At 42.0% G+C, this 22,864-nt stretch overlaps 1 protein-coding gene across 1 annotated transcript in view; it reads left to right on the top strand.

Moving 5' to 3' along the window:
• The window catches only part of LOC144391266 (NT-3 growth factor receptor-like), a 104,201-nt gene that overhangs the window by 72,102 nt on the left and 9,235 nt on the right, over positions 1-22,864 (top strand). Inside the window, exons 13-15 of the mRNA XM_078097876.1 lie at positions 6,316-6,504; positions 15,062-15,192; positions 19,533-19,705. Coding sequence (XP_077954002.1) covers positions 6,316-6,504; positions 15,062-15,192; positions 19,533-19,705 — 493 coding nt within the window. The remainder of the gene's footprint in view (positions 1-6,315; positions 6,505-15,061; positions 15,193-19,532; positions 19,706-22,864) is intronic.

Here is a 22,864-nt window from a genome sequence, read left to right as displayed (position 1 = left end):
GTCAGGGAGGTTAGTGTTAGCTTGGACGTAGCCATGTTGAGAACTGTTCAAGAGGCAATAGAATCACTGTTCATTGTTCAGGATTTTGCAAATGGCCCTTTTATAATGGTTGGTTTTGCAAGGTACACAAACAATGGTCTCCTTCGCGACCACCGCTCGTAATTCTCAGTGTGGTTGTCTCCTTTTTATACCAAGAATATACCATGTGACTATATGATGACAGTCTTATGAACCTGCTAATTGGTGTACACCATTGTAACCCACGTCAGTAGGGACCAGTTGGCTACTCAGTATTTCTCAGGTAGAACTTGACAAACAGTGATTCCTCAGTGTATGTATTTACTCTTTGGCTCTAAAAGGTGTTAAAAGATATTGTTTCACCACTTTGAGATCTCGGAGGAAGACTCCTTGTCTCTCTAGGACTGTTGGTGGTGTGATCATTCTGATTTCACGCAAATGGTAATTTCTGCTTCTGATGTTCAATCTGAAATCGATAATCATAGGTATTTATTTATTTCACTTTGTTAATACATGTTTTTTGTTATTTTGATCGTATGCCCACTTAAACTACAGAGGGCTAGAAAGCTGCTCTGTTTTTCCTTCCTAACACTTCTTTTACAATGGCAGGGGCTCTATCGGCACTGCAACCTCCTGAAACCTCCGTGAAACCCCGTACCTGATCCTAATTATCAAAGAGTGCCACAACGACGTGGTCACGTCGCCATGAAACCGAGTTAAAGCTTCCATCCATCATTTACTTTACTTCCTAGACCTCCATCATTCAGGAGGCAAAGATGGAGATGAAAGGTGGGCGTGATGGTTCCAGTTTGTACTCCTATTTACTAGTAAATACATTGTTGCTATCTGAAGCTACATGCTAACACTAACACGGCTGTTGCGTTTTGTAATCTTGTGCTGTCTCCAGTTACAGTGGATCAGCGAGGGGGGGCCGTCTACCAGCCAGCGCCCAGTCAGTGTGATTGTTTCTGGTTTCTTGTTCTTCCCCTGTCTGTCTACATGGCACCACTTTGCTGTCAGCCTCCTCCTGCCTCCCCACCCCCAAAGCGCAGAGCAGCAAACCAATTACAAAACACAGAGAGGGGGGGGGGGGCAGTCGGAGCATCGGTGCTAGCCGGCTGCTAAAGGTTTCTGGATGACGACGTTATGTCTGCCTCTATCGTTTAGCATCAAGAGGATAGAGCGGCGCATGGAGACGGGCAGCATATGGGAGCAAGACGAGGAATAGCCTGTGCGGACAGGCAGAGATTCAGTGGGGGGGTTAGAGACAAAGGGGGAGGCGGACCGGGTAAGGGAGAAGTCTGCTGGGAGCTTCGGCCTCTCACCTCTCACCTAAAATCTCTGTGCTCTCCCTCCCCACAGGATTCTGTGGATGGTGGTTCTATCTGATGGTGGTTGCCCCTGCAGTGGTCCTGCTGTGCGCCTGGCTTACTACTCACAATTACTTGAATCATTTCTGTCATAGGAATTGCATGTATTATACATTGTTCATTCTGTACACATGGCATCCATTGTAGTCTGTCCATCCCGGGAGTGGGATCCCTCCTCTGACGTTCTCCCTAAGGTTTCTTCCCTTTTTTTCCCTCTTGTAAGGGTTTTTTCATTTTTTGGGGAGTTTTTCCTGTGCCGATGGTGGGTTTCGGGGCAGAGGATGTCGTATGTGTACAGACTGTAAAGCCCTCTGAGGCAAATTTGTAATTTGCGATTCTGGGCTATACAAAATAAAATGACTTGACTTGACTTGACCTCCAGGGACACTGGGAGGTGTTAAAGGTGAAGTAATTATCAGCCATAATTTAGCAACACACTTATTAAATGATTTGCTGTGGATTTACACACTTGCCCGTCCCCTGGCGTTTGAACCCACGTGTATTCTTGGACTGCGACGTTGGACGGAACCAATTTAAGTTTCTGGAACCTTAGAGAAGTATTTCCAGCTCGTCCCAGACAAAGATTTTTTAACAGATGGATACACCTCTGTTCATTCCTATAACTCATATATTTGAACCCGAATAAAGGATTACTAATCAAAAGTTTGAAACATTCCCAATTTTTTCTTAAACCTTTAAAATGAACTAAAACGCGTCACAATGCACGTGAGGAGCTGTAACTCTAGAAGTAGAGTGCTATAGTTTCAGGCATAGTAGGCAACTGACCAACTGTCCTTTTCTGAGTCTTGCACGTTGTGATTCAGACAGAAAGACAGAACTGTCAGTTTAAAATGTGTTTTTTTTTATTTTAGATGTAGAACATTTCACTATAAGCAACGCTGTTGTCAACAATTAGTGAAGTATACGTGTCATCAGAAATTCTGTATTTAGAGTAATGCGAAGCTTCAGTTGTCTTGAGAAACAATTTGTCCTTTTTTATAATATATATATTTTTTTCATTCTTCACTTGTATTTAGTTTTTGATATTCAATGTATTATATTTTTCGGTTGCAGATTTTATATTTTCAGATGCAAAACTTTTTCACTTTTCACTCAAATATTTTCACTTTCGGATCTTTTCTTTGAGTTGGGATCTTTTTTTTTCACATTCAGACTTTTGACCCTGATGTTGTGTAGGGGGCGGGACATCAACTGGGAGGGGCGTGTCATCATGAGTGACAGCTTCCTCAACCGCATTGCCTTGAGGAGAGAGAGGCACGTGAGACTTACGATTCAACCCTTTTTTTGCACTATATTTAAGATTGGATGTAAAACCATTGACGCCAGAGACAAAGTTCTGTTTAGCGAACTGTTTTGGATCCTACTTGGCATGAATCACAGAATAAAACCAGTTAACTGTCTCAGAATGAACCATTCATCAACCACACGTGAGTTTCCCACTTCCACAAATAACTGAATTCGGCGCAGCATCTGTGCGATGGAGTTTGGTAGAGTTGTAAAGATATTCACAGATTCGGACTTCCTGGTTTAATAGCTGGTCAGCGAAACATTATTGAAACACAACAACACCTCAGTGATGTCACTTTGCCGACAGCCCCGGCTGCACATTAAGATCAATGTGGTTCGTCCAGCTCGCAGACCCGTCCATCCATCCATCATCAAACCGCTTATCCTGCACACAGGATCACAGGGGGGCTGGAGTCCATCCCAGCCAACAGACAGGGTACACCCTGTACTGGTCACCAGCCAGCAGGGCCAACCACAGACAAACACACACCTACGGGCAATTTAGAGTCCCCAATCACCCTGATCCCCAGAGCATGTCTGTGGACTCTGGGAGGAAGCCGGAGAACCCGGAGAGAACCACACAGGCACGGGGAGTACATTCAGACTCCACACAGAAAGGCCTCTGGGCCGAGTGGAACCCAGGACCTTCTTGCTGTGAGGCAACAGTGCTAACCACCAGGCCACCGTGCCGCCCTCCTCACACAAACCCCTCTGTCAGATTTTGGAACCCATTGTGGCCCGCGAGTCCCCTGGTGTAGGCACTGAATGTGAACTACAAGTAGTGACATGAACAGTTTTGACAGTATATTAGAATGACAGCTACCAGTTCAAAGTCCTGGTTCCTCAGTGAGTCCTCCCATCGGTCCTCTAACATCATTCATGCTCTGACCTTTGTGCTCCATGTAAACTGTCTACCACCTGTTCCTACCATTCTCTATGCGCCGTGTGTTTTTCCTCCACTCCCTCCGTGTCCTCTCTTATCCATTATCCATCACGTCAGACGGATGTGTCACATGTCAGCCTGTCTGACACGTGGCCCTAAATATTAACATAGGTTGTGCAGTAACTGTCAAAGGTCAGAGTGTCTTCCTCCGCAGCAGCCAACACATCCATCAATACTCACAAGGTCTCTTTAGAAGTGTCCTTCAACATGAGTCCAAACGCCGAGCTCCCTGGGAGACGCTGTGGATTTAAGAGCTGCTACAAATCTGAGCCCGAATTAATGTACAAATCATATTTGCAAGAATATCAGCATACTGTATGTGATTTCTGACATACATTCATTGGTAATGATACACACTGGTACAGCTAAAACATTTAGCCAAAATGGAGTTCCTTTTAATTGTACTCTGGTAGTTTGAGCAGTTGTGATCACAGGAAATGGAACAGAAATACCTGAGATTAGCTCATCCATAACTTTTTAACATTTGAATGTGCCTCCAGTAACAAAAGGTAATGAGGTACCTTATACAGATGTGAATATGTGATAATGGGCTCTCTTGGGTGCCATTCCAGTGGAACAACTAAAATAAACTATTTTTCTCCTGGTTATCCATTGCAAGCAGCGAGTAACCTTCTCAGATTTTTTTCATAAAAGTAGTCGTACTTGAAGTTAAAAATTTAAATTCAAAAGGGGGAATCTGTTTGCGTATTATTGTTGTTCTAAAGTCAGTAATTTCATCAGTGCCCATTAACCGGAGAGGCGCTCTGGGAAAAAATGAGTTAGGTCTCTACAACAGAACTACTTTGATAGGTTTAGGAGGAGGTCAAGGGTTTTTGGTTGGTATCACCACTAAAGTGACGTTTATGGACAAAAGTCATTCGATAAATGTGTCACCATTTTGGTTAAAATAACTCTGGAAATGGTGTAACCTCTAAGTTTGAAAGTTACATTAAAAAAAACCACTGACTTATTTCTGAGACTTTGACGATAAGGTTGTAAACAAAAACAACCCACAAGATTTATGAAAAGTGATTTTTGAACACGGAAACTTGACAATGGTGTTATTGAAATCAATATGTGTATCAAGATGAGTTTGGAATGTGTCTAAATAGCAGATCGTGCCATTGAATGGCTGTGAAATGCTACTTCATTCTTTTTCTCTCATCTTCACCATCAAGCATCTCAAACCGCTAATGTTCCGCCGACCCCCCCACTTCTAAGCTTCCATCACTCTATTTAAAGGAAAGTTCCGATATTCACTGTTTTTTGCCGTCCTTCCTGTCGATACGAAAAGACTTAACACGCATGGCTTCATTGCTAATGATTATTGGGACGATGGCCAAAGCTACAAATGTAATATTTCCTTTCCTTTTTACTCCCTAAGCCTCCTCTACCTCTAACCTCTGTTGTCTGAACCATTTACTCTATGGAGGAACTTTACACGAGGTTTCCCGTTGGTTTGCGGACTACAGAGAAGAGAAGATTTCAGAACCAAACATTGCCGCCTGGTATAAGACCTTTTTCTGCCTTACTGCGTAAAACTTTCTGTAATCCCTCTCTGCCAAACCAACATAACTGAACAAAGATTTGGCCCCTGTGATCAGTAGTGTAAAGTTCAGCCCTGTTAAAAAGTATAAGCAGTACACAGCTCTCACTGGAGCCCACTCACGTCAAAATGTGATACAATGACTCATCCAGATTTTTATTTTGGTGTCAAAATATGGTGTTTTTAAGAATATCCATTATACAAAAACTACTTTTCTTCATCTTTACATCATTGAGTTGATCTGCTTTTTGGGTTTAATATATTTATAGTCTCAGTGTTTTAAAACCTCTCAGGCCCCAGAGACCCCAGATTGGTGCTCTGCTCTCTCTGGGTCATTTCTGGAACCATCAATCGAAATCGGATTCCACTCGGCCATAACGATACCATTTCTCTCAGACAAACCTTATGGAAAAAACACCAGACACACAAATCCCATCATTGCTTTTCAATCCTAAATCCTCCGTACCGTGTCGTTTTCAACAGAAAAATGCATTTATTGTGCGCGTTTTGGAGCGTTAAATGTTCATCACCCAACCTCTGAAACATTCCTTGTAAGTTCTTTTTTTTCAGGCAAATTTCCAGCAGGGGCCTAAAAGGGCCTTGTTTTTTAGTGTGAATGACTAGATAGTAATGATTGCAGAGAGTAGAACTTTTCTTAAGAAATCACTGCAATCTTAGAGAAAGACACATTAAGGAAACATAATAATATAATGTATGTAGAGGCAATACAACCAAGTGGTTGGGTGTAAGAAGATTACGGTTTGGGTTGAAATTGTGTGTACTACGTCATTTTGGATGAGTAAAATGTTAAATAATGTTGACTTTATGTTTTACACCAGACATAAACATCGGTCTCCTGTTTGTGACCAATTCCTCTGCTTACACCACAACCTGCATATTGTCACTTTGATGAATTTGTATGTGCAACGCAACCAAGCTTGACATTTCATTGGCATTGTTTCTGTGCCACGACTGTGAAATACGCTTTTGAGAGGTTGCAGATTTCAATAGTTTTTTTAGTTTTTTGTTAAGGCTCCAAAAATTCTTCAAGAATTAGAAATATTGAGCTAGATTTCATTTAGCCTTTTGTTGCACATGCAGGTGTTGAGTTTGTGGCTCTATTTTTTCAGGACCGGTAGCAGTAATAAGCGGTGAGGAAGACTCCGCCAGCCCCCTTCATCATGTGAACCATGGAATTATCAGCCCCTGTACGCTGGATCCCGGGTCGGACGCTGTGGTGATTGGAATGACCAGGATCCCCGTCATCGAGAACCCACAGTACTTCAGACATGGACACAACTGTAACAAACCAGCCACCTGTAAGTAAACGCACCCACACACTGTGCATGTGTTGGAATGTGGTGGGGGATTATTTTCAGTTTTCAATTATTTCATGGCTCTTTATCGCCAATAGCTGTGGCTCTGTATTTCTAGTCCATTCTCATGGATGTGATATCTCGAGAACAAATGTTCCCTTGGACTGGTTTGAATTTGACTGTGACCTCACAAAGCACTTCTTTTTAAACATCAATCAAGTATTGACATGTTAGAAATATGGTTGGACAGACTTGCATGTAAACTGCAGCATAAATGTTTCAGAGAGTCACAGCCAAACTGCAGTCTGCCTGTCTGCCAGTTTCTTTTTCCTTCCAATCAAGCTAAAAACTCAACAAAGTCAACAATTGCATTTTCACAACTCCTTGGATCGGATCAAATATTAGTGTTGGTTTCTTGCATTTCAATCAGAAGAGACCTCTGAACTTCTAACAATAACGTATTAAAACAAGCATGAGTATTAAAAGTGCAAAGTTTGTTGGGGATTGGACTCCATCCAGCCGTAGGACAGATCAGAGGCCGGGATGCCGAGATCAGATGAGGCACATCCCCCCTTTGGGAGTCCAGACACTAGTGATGGTGGTAGAACAGCTTTTAACGTTGACAGCCCTGACGCGATAGGTTTACCAAAACGGTACCTCCGCCCCCAATCAGCTTATGGCATAACATAGACAGCAGAGGCCCCTGGGGCAGGCACTCATTTCTTCAGTCTTCCTGACTGAATTCACGCCTAAGCTTCATTGAAAGTGATGGTGACCTAGTTCACCAGTTGGCCCTTTGCTTGGAGTACAGTTGCTGGACTGTTCTGATGCAGTGAGGATTTTCTGTATTCGTATTGAGTGCCTATTATTTACACATATACATATATGCTATATATTAGGGCTGTCAATAGATTTAACAAAAGAGTCTAATTAATCGCACATTTTGAAATTCATTTATCTTGATTAATGGCGATTAATGAATGTTGTTAATTTGTTTTTCCTCCAAAGACTAAATCTTAAAAGTAATGAGTAATCACATGTGTTCATGTGTTTTTAGACACTGTTGTTTAATTGTTAGTGTTATTTTAAACACAAAACTACACACAGTTGATCATCTTGGAGGCAGAGTTCCAAGAGTGACGCCATGGGTGAAAAGTGGTCGGAAGCGGGTTCCTTTTTAAAAACGGCAGGTTATGGTGGTCAGTGGCAGGTTCCTTTTTCAGAACGGCAGTTCCCGGTGGTCAGTGGCAGGTTCCTTTTTCAGAACGGCAGGTTATGGTGGTCAGTGGCAGGTTCCTTTTTCAGAACGGCAGGTTCCGGTGGTCGGTGGCAGGTTCCTCCGGTGGTTGGTGGTAGTTCAGTGTTTCCCCACCATTATAACAGCGGTGCGCCCCCACTCCCCAGAAAAATTCTGGACCAGCACCAGCGGACTGACTACTACCCCACCGCCCTCCCTGACCGGCCAAACCATTTGCCATATATACACAGAAACAGCTCGTTCAACAAGTTATGTGATTATATAGTTAAAAAAGCACATGTTTATCGTTATATTACATTTCTACCAATTTCCCCCCTAAATGGTGCACAATGTAGGAAGTGAGGTTTTGGCTTTGATTAAAAGGAGCCGAAGATTTAAGTCATGGATGGCGAGGGGGACGGCGGGAGCGGACGCACCTCGCAGCATCGATCGGACCCTGAAAGCACCGTCTCCACCTCCCCACACCCCCCATCCACCCGCCCCGACGCCAAACGTTTGACTGCAGTATCTTATGCGCTTTATCATCCGAAGCGCCCGATATATGAAACATTTTCCAAAGGTGCGCCTTATTGTGCGGAAAACACGGCACATGAGCTCCGGAGAAAACGGTATACAAAACACACATTGTCGGTTAATACATTTTAATCGGTTAAATTCTTAAGGTCATTTAATCATCCCTAGTTTGGGTGGGCAGATTTCAAAGTGGGCCGCGGCATTCTTGAGTTTGGGAACCGCTGCCCTAGAGACGAAACACACACACAAAACATGACTGATGCCGATGGCGATCTGATCCATCATTAGAGTCACGCTGTGGGATTATTACCAGCTGGATTTTGCCACTGGAGATGGTGTGTGTGTGTGTGTCTCAACGCTTAACGCTGTGTATCATCATCTTAAAAAGCTCCTTTTTTTTTGCACTAAAGTGCCCATTAGATGTTTTGGAGGAAGCCATCTTTACTCAGAATGACTGAAAAGCTGAAGCAGCGTGTGTGGACGCCGTCCCTTCAGTAGCACATGCAGACGAGACGCTCTGTTACTGTTAATGTCGCCTCTCGCTCCTCTGTAGCAGCTGTACGTACGCGAGTCCCTGAGCTCGTTACAGTCTCGCTAATTGCAACCCAGTGGCGGATCGGTCAAGTCATTCAGCAAACCTTCAACGCATGCATGTGGATGTTTGCAGTGAGTGTTGGGTGAAAGACGTGTGTTCTCTTGTGTGTGTTTGCTGCTTGCACATGTTTTTTAGTGTAACCTGTGTGTGGCAAAATGGCAATTAATAATATGAACCTATTCATTTGTTAATAGCTCAGCACAAACAAACCAACAAAACAGACATGAAGAATTTAAAGTTATAATAATACTTTTTAGTTTATTATAGTGCTTTTCAAGAGACGCTCAAGAAACAAACAAATTAGAAAAGATTTGTCTCGTTAATTTGTTGCAAAAATATGCAGAATAATCCTATGATTATACCCATATCAGTGGTGTATTTGCACCCCAAAGTTTAATCAAATGGTGTCAAGCATTTTTCTGAGATTAAAAACTACATTTAAAGAGGGACGCAGTGCTGAAGGGTTAACAGAGGCTCCATCCCTCCATAATAAAGGTGAGCAGGAGGCCGGTGAGCCAGTGACAAGCAAAAGACCAGCATGATGCTTGGTCATTCCTCACACTCTCTGACCAAAGCAACTTGCAGTTTGAGCCCCACTGCTGATGGTCCAGTAAACTACATCCTGGTGTTTCAGGGTGTAGTTTACTGGAGCTTGACGTCATGAGCCTGATTATGTCCACAGGTTCGATGCTGAATTCTGCTTGAACGCCCCGAGAAGCCCCTGAACTGTTAAACCGAGCCAACCGGCTGTCCTGCCTGGGCCTTCTTACTAACTTACTACAACTGATCACCTCATTGTGACGCCACGGTTACAGACCAGTATTTGTTCACATAACTCTGTGACCTTTAAAATGGAGCGGAAGCTGACCATGAAAAGCAGGCTGGAGCTCCCCAATATCAACTCAGTTTGCTCTTTATATTGCTTCTAATTGGGATGAAGTAAACATCTGTTGGGTAATTTAACAAAAAGATTGGTTGTTTGTCGAATTAAAAAGCTCAAAACACAGCGAGTCCAACCGACCCACAACATCATCTGTGTAACAAACAAATGAACACCGTACAAGTGTAAGAGTTTTCATCGCTTTAAGATAGACAACGAAAAAGCTTCTGAATTGTTTGCTTCCTTCTTTAGACTCTTTCCCTCGGAAAGAAATCAACGTTTTATGGAATATTCGCCTCCGTTAACGCTTGTTCCATTGTACACTGCTCAAAAGAATAAAGGGAACACTCAAAGAACACAATGTCCCAACTCCATGTCCATCACACTTCTGTGAAATCAAACCGCCCGCAGGAAGCAGCAATCGATTCAACATGCTGTCGTCCAAATGGAATAGACAACCGATGGAAATTACAGGGAGTTAGCAAGACAGACACCCCCAATAAAGGAGTGGTTCTGCAGGTGGTGACCACAGACCACTTCTCACTTCATATGCTCTCCGGCTGAAGTTTTGGTCACTTTTGAATGCTGGTGATGCTTTCACTCTGGTAGCATGAGGCGGAGTCTACAACCCACACAGGTGGCTCAGGTAGTGCAGCTCATCCAGGAGGGCACAGCACTGCGAGCTGTGGACAGAAGGTTTGCGGTGTCTGTCAGCATAGTGTCCAGAGCATGGAGGCGCTACCAGGAGACAGGCCAGTACATCAGGAGACGTAGAGGAGGCCGTAGGAAGGCAACAACCCAGCTTCAGAACTGCTACCTTCACCTTTAGGGAAGGAATAAGAGCAGGAGCACTGCCAGAGTCTGCAAAATAACCTCCAGCAGGCCACAATTGTGAATGCGTCGGCACAAACGGTCAGAAACAGACTCCATGAGGGTGGTATGAGGGCCCGACGTCCACAGGTGGGGGTTGTGCTTACAGCCCAACACCGGGCAGGACGTTTGGCATTTGCCACAGAACACCAAGATTGGCAAATTCACCACTGGCGCCCTGTGCCACAATGTTCACAATGAGCACATGTGACAGACGTGACAGAGTCTGGAGGACGTTCTGCTGCCTGCAACATCCTCCAGCATGACCGGTTTGGCAGTGGCTCAGTAATGGTGTGGGGTGGCACACAGTTTTAAGGACATTGCATCAAAGTTGGATCAGCCTGTAATGTGTTATTCCACTTCAATTTTGAGTGTGACTCTAAATCCAGAGGGTTAATACATTTCATTGATCATTTTAGTGTGATTTTGTTGTCAGCACATTCAAGTATGTAAAGAACAAAGTATTTAGTAAGACAATTTTATTCATTCAATGAATGTTCAAGTTCATTGGACAACACGCGCCTCTCTGGGGATTATCAACTAACGGCCAACTCTCTGAACAGCAACACTCTCCATCCTCCAGTGAAAATTTGAGCCGTAAGACATGAACCAAAGGAACACAAAGGATAAATATGACCACCCTGTAGCATGACGGTCACACTTTTTCATTAGCAATTATTCTCATGGAGCTTTGAGGGCTGTGAAGCCTGAATGCCAGAGGCGACAGCACCTCCCAGGGCAATTATTCCATTACACAAGCCAAGTTGTTAAGTTCAGTAATTAACCCTCTCCCATGTCCTTTCCCCCGTCCTCCATCCATCCTACGGACTCATTATCTCAGCAGAATATTATGTATTCCGTTGCGTGTGTGTCTCTGTGTCTTGCTCCTGGACCGAGCCGGCTCATATGTTCCATATATGACTTGAGGACGTCTTGTAGTCAGTTCACACTTTATGAAGCCATATTCTATTGACTTTTTTTTTGCTTTATTGACTGCTGACTCCTCACTTGCCTTAACTGCTTGGGGGGGGGGGGGGGCAAGTTGTTGGACAGCTGCTTGAGTTTGGACTCTCCTTGACAGTTTCACGGATCAAACATTGTTCATATATAACTGAGGGCGGCTGATACCAGTGGAGCGCTGACAACAATCAAGCTCTTTAAATCGCTGACAACCACCAACCGGCTCCACATCCCACCAGTGTGTCCAACAGAAGTAACTGAGCTGCTGTCTGAACTTTACACACAACCGGACTGACACTTTCTGTTCATCAAACATCAACGCCAAGCGCCACGCAGTCAAGCACAGGTCAGGCTGCCAGAGCTGGTGCGCTCATAGATGTGCTATACCTTGGCTCGTATAAATGATTTATATATAAGGACAACAAAGCTGCCTTACAATTCAAGGGTAATGTATTTTGTCATGATTTGTTGCTTCACAAAGTCATTTTGTGGGAAAGAAAGCTGATCCATCAGATCTATAACATCACAAAAATCTGAGATGCTAACATTGTAGATGGGGGGCAGATGGGGGTACTGTTCGTCTATTCAAACATTACAGCATGTGTCATTGCAGACAGACCTTGCGGATATCCGCACTCTGCTGAGGGCACTTTTTTAGTTAGGATGTCTAAATGTCTGAGGGTCTTACTCCAAATGCAATAAAGACGTTCGTGCCTTAATAAAAAAAGAAATATGCCCCAATTGAACTTTCCCTCAAGGCCTCAGACTCAAAAAATAGTCTCTTGCTGTTGTCCTGCAGGGACCTGAGCTGAATACTGCTTGTTGTTCATCTTGAGACCTGTACTAATTAGTGCATCATTTCTTATGCTATCAAGTCGAGGCGTAGTAGAAATATGTGTCACCCAAAGCACAGTCTTAACCTCATTAAGACATATTAACACTGTTTTGGCTTTGGGGCTCTGGGACTTGTTTTCTGACTTCATGCGGGCAGCAAAAACATAAAGAGCAGGATTTCGAAGAATTCTGATTTCGAAAACTGGACTCAAATTATTGTTTCTCAATAGAACTTTCTCAATTGTGACACACCATGATGCGTCCTTGTCTCCTGTGGAGAGACCACCAGTTTGCACCCGGAGACACCCAGAGAATGTGTGTGTGATTGGGGAGTCGGTCGTGAGGGGCAGGTGCCATCGTGCATGTCAGCCTCTGGCTGTGCATCAATGGGTGTGAGTGGAGTCCATTTAGCATTATTCTGACTTCAAAAAACTAGTTTTTGTTAAAAAAAGTATGACTATGTCTCTTGTGTGTAGCATCTCATCAACATCATAATCAACACTACAGAGTCAAGTATATTTTTATTCATATAACCCAATAAGTGTATCACAGATGTCTGTTTGGTCAAAAAGCCAAAAGGAGTCAGAAAATATTGTGAACAGACATAATTAAGTCATCGATTTGTAACTTAAGCATTACAAATTAGTTATCCAGACTTTTTTCACTGAACCTACCTTAGTTGTTTTAATTGATTCTAACTGACATCAGATTATCACTGTGAAGAATTATTTAAATTATTTTACACAAAGAGACCTTTTATTTTATTCATTTGTATTTGATAGACATCCTTATTAATTTATGTTAAGTCACTTTTGTTCGCACTTCTTAGTAAGACAAATCCCTAAATTTGCTTTAAGGGGATTGGTTACATGCTGAGGTGCACTGTTGAATCAGGTAGATGATCAGTTGTGGGTGTTGGGGAGTAGATGTTAAGTGTGCTTCCCTCTTTTGATTTGAATGTTCATAATACACATTAAAGTACTTCACAAAACCCACATCAGGCCCCAAAAAATGGCAACAAAGACTTTTTACCGGAAGCTTCCGATCAGATTTACTGCGGAGATCTCCACCCTGACACCTGGCACCTTCAGGTGACAGCGAGGCAGTGCGCCAGAGAGTAGAAGTCTTTTTTTGGCAACAAGGCCACATTTACCCAGAGAGCATCAGCCAATGCTGCAGAGCAGGTTTTAAGTCTTCTTAAGGCACACCGACTTAATACGTGGTCACCCGTGACCCTGAACACAGGGGACAGTAGAGAAGGTCATGACAGGAATGCCCTCAAACCAGCAGGCCGTTGGCTTAATGCGGTGACGAGGATGTAGGAACCTTCCTGTGGCAAATCCATGGAACCTCACTTCTCTGGTGAAAAGACCAATTTTGAATATGAATACTTCATTCAGAGTATTGTTATTGGATTTAATCCAATAAACAAACTCATGAAATGTACCGAGGTCATTCAGCCACCATTAGGGGCACAAATGCATTGGTATTCTTGACAGACTCAAGATGTGTGTTGGTCATCGACTTAGTCAAAAATGGTGGATTATTTTTTCGGAAACTGCCTGATAGAGAGAAGTAACCGTGTGCACTTTGAGAAAAGTCCATTTGAGTGCACTCGTACCTCGAGGGGTTGTGATCTGGTTCATTGCGAGTTGCCGTCTGTTATACAGGCTAATTAATGCAGTTACAATTACAGATCAACACAGTGACAAGGGCAAGACACCTGGCAGCACTAAGACACACTCTCTCACACACACACACACACACACACACACACACACACCATGAGTATAAACTTCATAGCAGATTTATTCGGTTTTGCTTAACAGCTCATTTTCATCCAGTGATGTACAGACACTTTTGATGACGACTCCTTCACATTAAGCCAAACATCTGTCAGGGTTCTTCATACATCTATATTTCTATCCATAAATGTTATGGATAACAGTGAGGACATTTCTGCTTATTGCCAGAGGGAAACATTTGATTCTTAAAAGAAAAGTCAAAGGGCCTCGGTTGCAAAAAGAAGTCTGAATATGAATGTGTGTCTATGAGTGAATTCTCACTTATTTATTACCTCAGTAATTATTTTGGATGGAAAGGCCTCTTCCAGGGCCGCTGCCTGGGAGCTGTCAGTGGTTTTGTCTTACTACTTTAACCCTTTCGCAGTGTTTTTTCAGTTCATGAAAGTCAGTTGTAACATTTCGGACGCCTATAAATCTCTTACTCGGCTTTCGGTCGAGTCCAAGGTGACTGTGTCCACTTATTGATTACGGCCTATGATTGATTTGTATTGAAAAGATAAAGGTGGACTGTATCCGGCAGTTTATCCTGTCGCCTTCCCTCATTTACTGCTTCCTCTTGATATTTTTGAAATGAATGCAATGGTGCTCAGAACATTGAGAAAATGCACTTTTGAAATTAAACTGCAACTTCTTTTCTATCCAGAAACAATGTCCTGACTAATGCAGATAATTCCCAGACACTTTTCACTTTCTTTGGTTGAAAGTAGTTGAAATTGAAAAGTAAGTATTATAATGTTGTAGGATTCATTGGAATAAGGTCCACCAAACGATACGGTAACATTGTGAAGTAAGAATACTGATTGGAATGAATTTGAACCCAATCCCTTTTTCTCTTTCCCTCACAGATGTTCAGCATATTAAACGGAGGGACATTATTTTGAAGAGGGAGCTCGGAGAAGGAGCTTTTGGCAAGGTCTTCCTAGCTGAATGTTACAATCTGAGCCCCACGAAGGACAAGATGCTGGTAGCTGTGAAGGTAAGACGTGGGAAGCAGTGTGTGTGTGTGTGTGTGTGTGTTCAAACACCTGTAGTGTGTGTAAATGCATCGAGCTGATGGAACAAGTGCGTTCCATCAAGCAGTAACTGACACACACGTGATTGCACAGCAGCTGTGTGTTCACTGGGAAGTTTACAGACTGACGCCTCACCTTCTTTTGTAATTGCTAGTTTACAGCTTCCGTGGAGTGAATCAGTTCTGTGATGTTTTAAGTGTTGCCTTGACGGTGCGGTTTGGCTTGTATTAAAGCAAAGGCAATTTATTTAAGGGACACTCTCTTCAACCCATAGCACCAATGAGCCAGTTCTATTCACAAGTCAATCGTAGGTTTACAGTGCAAAGCTGCTCTTGGAGCTGAACATGATGTTGAGTTAGGATGAGTTAGACCTCCCTTCTTACAAATTCCAGTCATTTCACAAGACTAAACTCTTATACTACAGTTCTAATGGTATATCTCCACTATAGTTCCACCCAACTGGGTGATGGGGTCACTTCAATTGTAAAAACTATAGATGTCAATGCAAAGCATGAGGCTCTTTACCCGGATACTGGGGGACATAAACACTGGTCACCACCAATCAGTTCGGCGTCATGGAGCAGTTATGAAGAGGTTCAATTGTCTGATACCTTTAATTAAAAAGAATAAACTAATTTATTTCACAGTTTTTTGCTCATTACATGCATATAATATCTTATCTAAAAGTACTAAGTTTGCAGATCATAGCATTTGTTACAAACATCTCCAGCTTAAGAACTTTATGCTACATTTTTGTAGCCATTTGTAGTGCTACAACACACATGTCGGTTTGAAAGCTGCCACATGAACTGAGTTATTGACATGACATATGTCGAAGACTGAGGATCTGTTTTTAGCATCGCAGCAGTTATTAATGGCGACATGATGGCCGCCACGCTGACTGCTTTTGCCACCCGTACAACCAGTCAGCCCAATCTGAGATAGACACACACACCCACATACGCACACATTCCCTCCAGGGGAACCTGCTCAACGTGATCTCCAAAACCTGTTCGTAAAAATGTATACGAAAATCTTGAACATACAAATTCGAAACAATACATAGGAACTGGCGGTGGTCAACCACGCCCCTTGAGTGAACAACATGGCTGATTCTTGAGTGAACGTCTCTCCGCCATGTTGGATTTTTTGAGGGGGTTAGAGTTAGTATTCTATTCTTACAAGTTAACATTGATTTCTCGTTAAAAATGCAATCATAACACGTTTATTTTACATGGTTAGACTTCACAAAGTGTGTTTACGGGGTGCAGGTCCCCGTTCACTTTGAACAGGGTGACGTCATCAGTTGCAGTCCGTATTTATTTAGTATGTATCACTACGAATTTGTATGTTCAAGATTTTCGTATACATTTTCACGAACAGGTTTTGGAGATCAGGCTGCACAGTTTGAAGCACAGGGCCACTGACCAAGCCTGTACCAAGTGAATTACCACCACTATGATGGCCTCCTGTTTACTTCTGCTTTTAACCTCAGTTTGTCTAAAAATACTTTTTCTTATTGTAAGATCCAATCTGAAATGTTTCTCCTTCTACCTCTTTGACAAGAAGGTTCAGGAAGCCACCTTTTCATCGATTCCGTTCTTAGAGCTCGTGGATATGAACATGTGTACGCATTGAAAAGTATGCAATAATGTGCTGAGTATGTTAATGCATGAGAGGTTAATAAATATTTCTGATAATGGTGTCACAGGTCATTGCCTTTTTAAGGACTAATGAAGGGAATGCCAATCCGCTCTAGTTCAATCAGTAATTACCACCAAGCTCGGCGTGTCCTCCTCTGCAGTTATCATGATGGGAAGACTGACAAATTTAATGTATTGCACCTTAGGAATGATCATAATTGACTCCCTGTCTGACTAGAAGCAGATTAAGTCTTTCCAGGTAGCTTTTGCCGAGGTTTAGGTTATTGTTTCTCGTCATTTTACAGTAGATCTTGCCTCACAATCTTTATTTTCGGACATAGTTTTCTGTATCGGAGCAATGCAGTTATACAGTATATGATAATGATTATGATGTATGTCTGTATCCATGGTTACAGTTTATCGCTCCCAAAACAAAACAAAATGTGTTCTTCTAATGTAAAATCCATTCACTGTTATTTGTAGTGATTTCAAATTTTGAGACGTTTGCTTCTTTCTCTTTGTCCAAAGATACCTTGAATATAAAGGCTCTTTTATAATCATCTATTTTCATCAGCCTACTTAAATTTGTCCATTACATTTGAGGCAGAGATTTGTTCTATACATTAGTACTTTGTCCGCATTAGCAAAATATAAGTACATTATTGCGCTCAGTGAATGAATATGATATGAACAGAAGCGCTGCAAGGAGAAAAAGAAGATAGGTGAAGGAGATGAATAACAAATGTTACCATGGCAGCCGTACTGCTACTAAAACTACTAATCTGAACAAATCAGACAAACGGATGGAAGGTGATCATGAATATGTTTGTTTGGAGTGAACACATGTGTACTGTACTGCTCCGTTAATAGGAATATGCTTTTATTTGGAGCAAACTGGGCGGCTATTTGATCAATTCAAAAGTGAAATACCATTCATGTATGATGATGTGATGTCATGGCGTCTTTCATCCGGTCCAGAAAGCAGCTAAAACAGGATTTTTCAACTGCCGTTTTGGAACCGTTTCTACAAATTGTGAACCAAATCTTGCCCTTTGTTTGTCATTGGTGGCAAACATTATTTTTATCATACAAAAGTTTTATATTTCTATCATGTTTGTCCAAAATCCAAACTTTAAAAAGGGAGAAAATGAAGGAACAAGCAACCAGTGACTGTATTTATTTCTGATCTCTGCAGAACATCAACCAGAACCGGCAACTGCTAAACAACTGCTACATTGAATACTAACACTTAAAATCCAAATTCTGTTCTGATTCTGATAAAACATATACCCCAAAGAATTTAGATCTGTTACTGTAATCTTCAACCAAAATTGTATTACTAACATGCCGTATAAATGCAGAGTAATCACAGGAGAATAAAAATTACACAACACAGTTGGGGTAACACAAGCAGTTAACTACTCACATGTTTGTTCATCAAGAATACAAGAAGATAGTAATCGTGATGCACCTAAAGGGGAAGGTCAGGCGACGTACTGTAGGAGTGAGTGACATCAACCATCCCTGGACTTTCAGCTGCAAAACTGACGTTTATTTCCTCGGTGAAACCAAAAGTCGACCTATTATACGTACTTTTGATGCATAGCATACGTACTCAGCTAGTGTCAAAGTTGTTTAACTCAATTGACCCCAAACCCTGATCCTTTGCTAAGCCTAATTGATTAGTTCAATTAACTTTAGGTTGTTTTGTCTGCAGCTTAGCCGATCTAAATAACCAGAATGCCAGTGATAGTCGATTGCAAATTTAAAGGGGCTGTAAAAGCAACTACTCATATTAGGACACTGCAGGACCAGACAATGGACATTGTGTCTAGTTGTAGTCACTGTTTATTGATGTATTTTACTGGTTTGATTGTCTGAAAGGCTGCTATACTTACACCATTCTAGCATCTGGATATTTTAATCCAACCTGAATGCAATTTGAAGACTTTTACAGCTTTTTAAAATAGCTGGTTGTTCTTTGAGTAAGTGGGGTCATTGACTGTACCTATAACCGACCTTCAAACCAGACACACTAGTTGGGAGTACGGATCTATCTGTGGTATGAACACGGAGTCTTGTCTTCGTCAACTTTTCTCTGAAAACTCAAAAAGTCTCGCTGCTTTTTTTCCAATTGTGTTTGCATGTGAGTGACTGAAGCGTTGTCACGGTAACTGCATTGTTGTTGTAATGGACCAGAGTGATCGACACACGGACCTTTGGCGTCGGGCAATCAGCCACATTGGGCAGTGGGCTGCGTCCCCTGTGTGCACCAATGAGGAACAAGATCCCTTCTTCATCTTACAGTCTGTTTCAAGGGCCACATTTGTCTGTCTGGTATGCAAGTTAGGTCCAAGTCTGAAGAAAGGTATCATCGATCGCAGCTCAAAGGATAAACAACAGAGATATTTTAAAGGTCCGCTCAAATTGAAGATATTGATCAATGAATGAATTAAAAGAGATGATTTTTGCGTCATTCATTGGGAATTCCTGCCATTACTCTTGACAAGATGAACCAGCGTCCCTCTTTAATATGGATTTAGTTTGATGCAGCAAACTGCAAGTAAGAAAAGGGGAATGTGGCTTCCACAGGGCCACCCGTTATGTGGTCATGATTTGGTCGCATATACCACTATAATGTCCTCTCTCTCTCTCTATAGACGCTGAAGGACCCCACGCTTGCAGCCAGGAAGGATTTCCAGCGTGAGGCTGAGTTGCTGACCAACCTGCAGCACGAGCACATAGTGAAGTTCTACGGTGTGTGTGTGGACGGCGACCCTCTCATCATGGTCTTTGAGTACATGAAGCACGGGGACCTCAATAAGTTCCTCAGGTGAGCTCAGCAGACCCCTGGTGGTGCGAGTGACGACAGCGGCAGCTTGTCATCGCCAAAGGTTTATTTGCAGGACCGATCCCATGATAGATAGTTTTACAAACCTAACGCTTCTAAAAAATAATCCGAAATTGCATTCAGCATGAAGGTTTTTGTTCTCAGACCTTTTACAGCCAACTAAATTACAATTGTCCAACATATTGTAGATCACTTAATTATACATCTGTGTAATTAACATCATTCTACGGGGCCACATGAGCTACTTTATCACGACGAGACCCACCGCTGATTTTGATTAAACATGCCCAAAATAATGAATAGGTTCAGACACACAGAGATTCTTGCCTCTATCTGTTCTTTTCTTTTTCTCTCCTGCTCCCCACTGCTGCTGCTTCTACCAAATGTTGCAGCTGTTCACCATGTTCACCTGTTTAAAGAGAACTTTGGCGCTCTTTAAACAGTCTGCTGGTACTTCTAAGAATCCACATTGAGCATTTACAAAAACAAGTAATCTGCTCTTAAAATGTGTTATTGAGCTTTGAATTATTTTATTGTTCATTTTTTCAGTGACACAAATTGCCGTGAACATTTCAAGCAGTTACCAGACAAATGTCCAGAATAATCTCGCTTGTTTCATATCATTTTGTAAGTCATTTTTTCACCATTCTGCTGGTCAAAGAAGTCAAATCCTTCAAAGATTTATTTTTTGTACATTATGCTCAACAGAGCAGCTGAAAAAAGATCAAATCGCTGAATCAGAAGGTTCAACAAAAAGGTTTTGTTCCATCGCCCAATGAAGAATTGACTATTTTCAGCCCAATAGTCTTTGGAAGATGATGACTTGCATTTTCGATCGTGTGGACCTAGTACTGGAGAGGAAATGCTGACACTATTTATTAGTTATTAGAGCACAAAGTTGCGTCTTTTACGATGGAAGTCTTGGTTATATTTTTATTTTTTTTAATAGTTAGCTAAACCAAAAACGTTTCAGTTCTCTTAAATAAGTATTTGTAAGCCATACGATGCAGAACCGAGTCTCTGCTGCCAAATTCCTGTTCACACACAATAGACCACACACATCCTTCCGTGATCGGTGTGAGGTATTGAAATTCTTGAATGTGATATGAATTGAATTTCCCCTTGTAATTAATTGCCCAAAGAGTGAATCCACTCGATTGAAATAATACTTTAGGAGCCACTACCAAATATTAAGAGTGAATGAATGGACCAACATGAGTTTTTTGTTTTTTTCTGGGGTCCTTACCTCACCTTATCTCCTGATGTGAAGCCTCAGTCCAATTCGGCAGCTCCTGCCTACCTGCAGCTCTGGATAAAGAGCAAAACAGAGCTAAATCCCCAAATTTTAAATTGCGGTTGGTAAGCTAATGGGCTGCATTATGTCTGCTGTAATTAGATGTTATTTGCTCCCAGGGCGCTTTGCCTCACAGAATAGAACATTGCTACTTAATCCGCCGCCAGGAAGCAAAGTCTACCAGTGTTCATGTGTGACTTTCACTGTGTGTGTGTGTGTGTGTGTGTGTGTGCATACTTGTATGGGACAGCGTTTCAGCGAGTGTCTTTGTGCCCCGAATGCTAATTTTGACTCAGTAAATGTGTTTCCATGAAGGTGCTGGCATCAATTATTCCAGGACATACTGCTAATTTAGCCGGCACCCATTGTAATCCAAACCACCGTCCTACTCAAACACACACACACACACACACACACACACACACACACACACACACACACACACACACTCACACACACACAAACAGGCACGCAACAAGCTGCCACTGCATTGGCATCGCTTCCTCCATAAGAGACCTAAAACTATGTAAGGCTATAAAGAGCACTTACAGAGCACTTTGTATTTAACTACACGTGGCTCCTCCCTCAGTCTCCTAAACGCCACATAGTGTCTGTTACTGGTGACGTATAATAACAATAACAACCCACTTTCTTTTTTCCTGAATCATTATATAGTAGTAAAAACAGGAAAAGGTTCACGCCTTCACGCTGTAGATTTGTGGGATCTGATGAAGGCAGATGAAATGTTGACATTGGAAATTATTGAATTTGGATGAAATAAAACCAAAACGTTAGTTTTTTTGTGTTGGGGCCCTGAAGCGAGTCCTGTTACAGGTTAATATTGGACTGAAAAGCTTTTTTTCTAAATCAGCATCCCTAGTACGGAACCAGGAGGGTAGAAGTATGTACCAGCAGTTCAATTTCAAATTCAACGTAACTGGTTGATGTGCCATTCTAACCAACAAGTTTCCACTTTATTGGCATCCCCTGTTTAAACGGCCCAACTGGAGATTCTGCATGTTTTTAGCTATTGGACTGAATTTCATTTACAAAAATATACGTATGTTGATTATTGAGTCTTTTGAGTGTGACATTTTTGGGGTTGAAAAACTATAACCGGCAATAGCTAATGTGCAAGGACAATACAACATAATTCTTGTGATATGAATTCACATGACTACACAAATACTATGTATATATACTATAGTATCTACTTAAGCCAATGTGGGTGATCTTAGACAGAAGCTGGAGGTCACGCTCTGATGAGCGTAAAAATTCAAAATTTGCCAAATGAATTCAGTAGGCTGCACTTTTCCCTCCTAGCACATTAATTGTATAGATTACGTTAATGAGACATTTGGAATGTTAACACAGCAAAATATCAACACGAAGAACAATATCTCATTATTACAATAGTCATCCAACATAAGACGTTTGCAGGTGTCGGGATCTCCGATCCCCCCGAGTTGGTTGATAAGAAGGATCGCGACGCGTTGATCAATTAGAGTTAAAACTTAACATTTATTCAGAAGAGAAAAAGATTACATGAGAAATTCTCCGCAGATATATGTGGCTCTAACTATTACTTGCAAGCAGGAGGTTGAATACACGAGCACGTATTACAGTGCTCGGTGTAAATGGCGTCTCTGAGCAGTAAAAACGCTGAGTTTTTATACACATGTGAAGGTCATCCTCAGTGGCAGGTGCAAATTATAATTAATAGACAAAAAGTAGAAACGCGGATTTGAGAAACTTTCATACCAAATAAGAAATGAACCAAGGCCATAAACAGAAGTCCTTTGTATTGAAGCGTCTATCAGATGGAGTCGACCGGCCTCCCTTCTCAG

Source organism: Gasterosteus aculeatus, chromosome Y, assembly GCF_964276395.1.
Source record: "Gasterosteus aculeatus chromosome Y, fGasAcu3.hap1.1, whole genome shotgun sequence".
Classification (NCBI taxonomy): domain Eukaryota; kingdom Metazoa; phylum Chordata; class Actinopteri; order Perciformes; family Gasterosteidae; genus Gasterosteus; species Gasterosteus aculeatus.
Note: the sequence above shows the minus strand (reverse complement) of the source record. Positions and strands in the feature narration are given on the sequence as shown.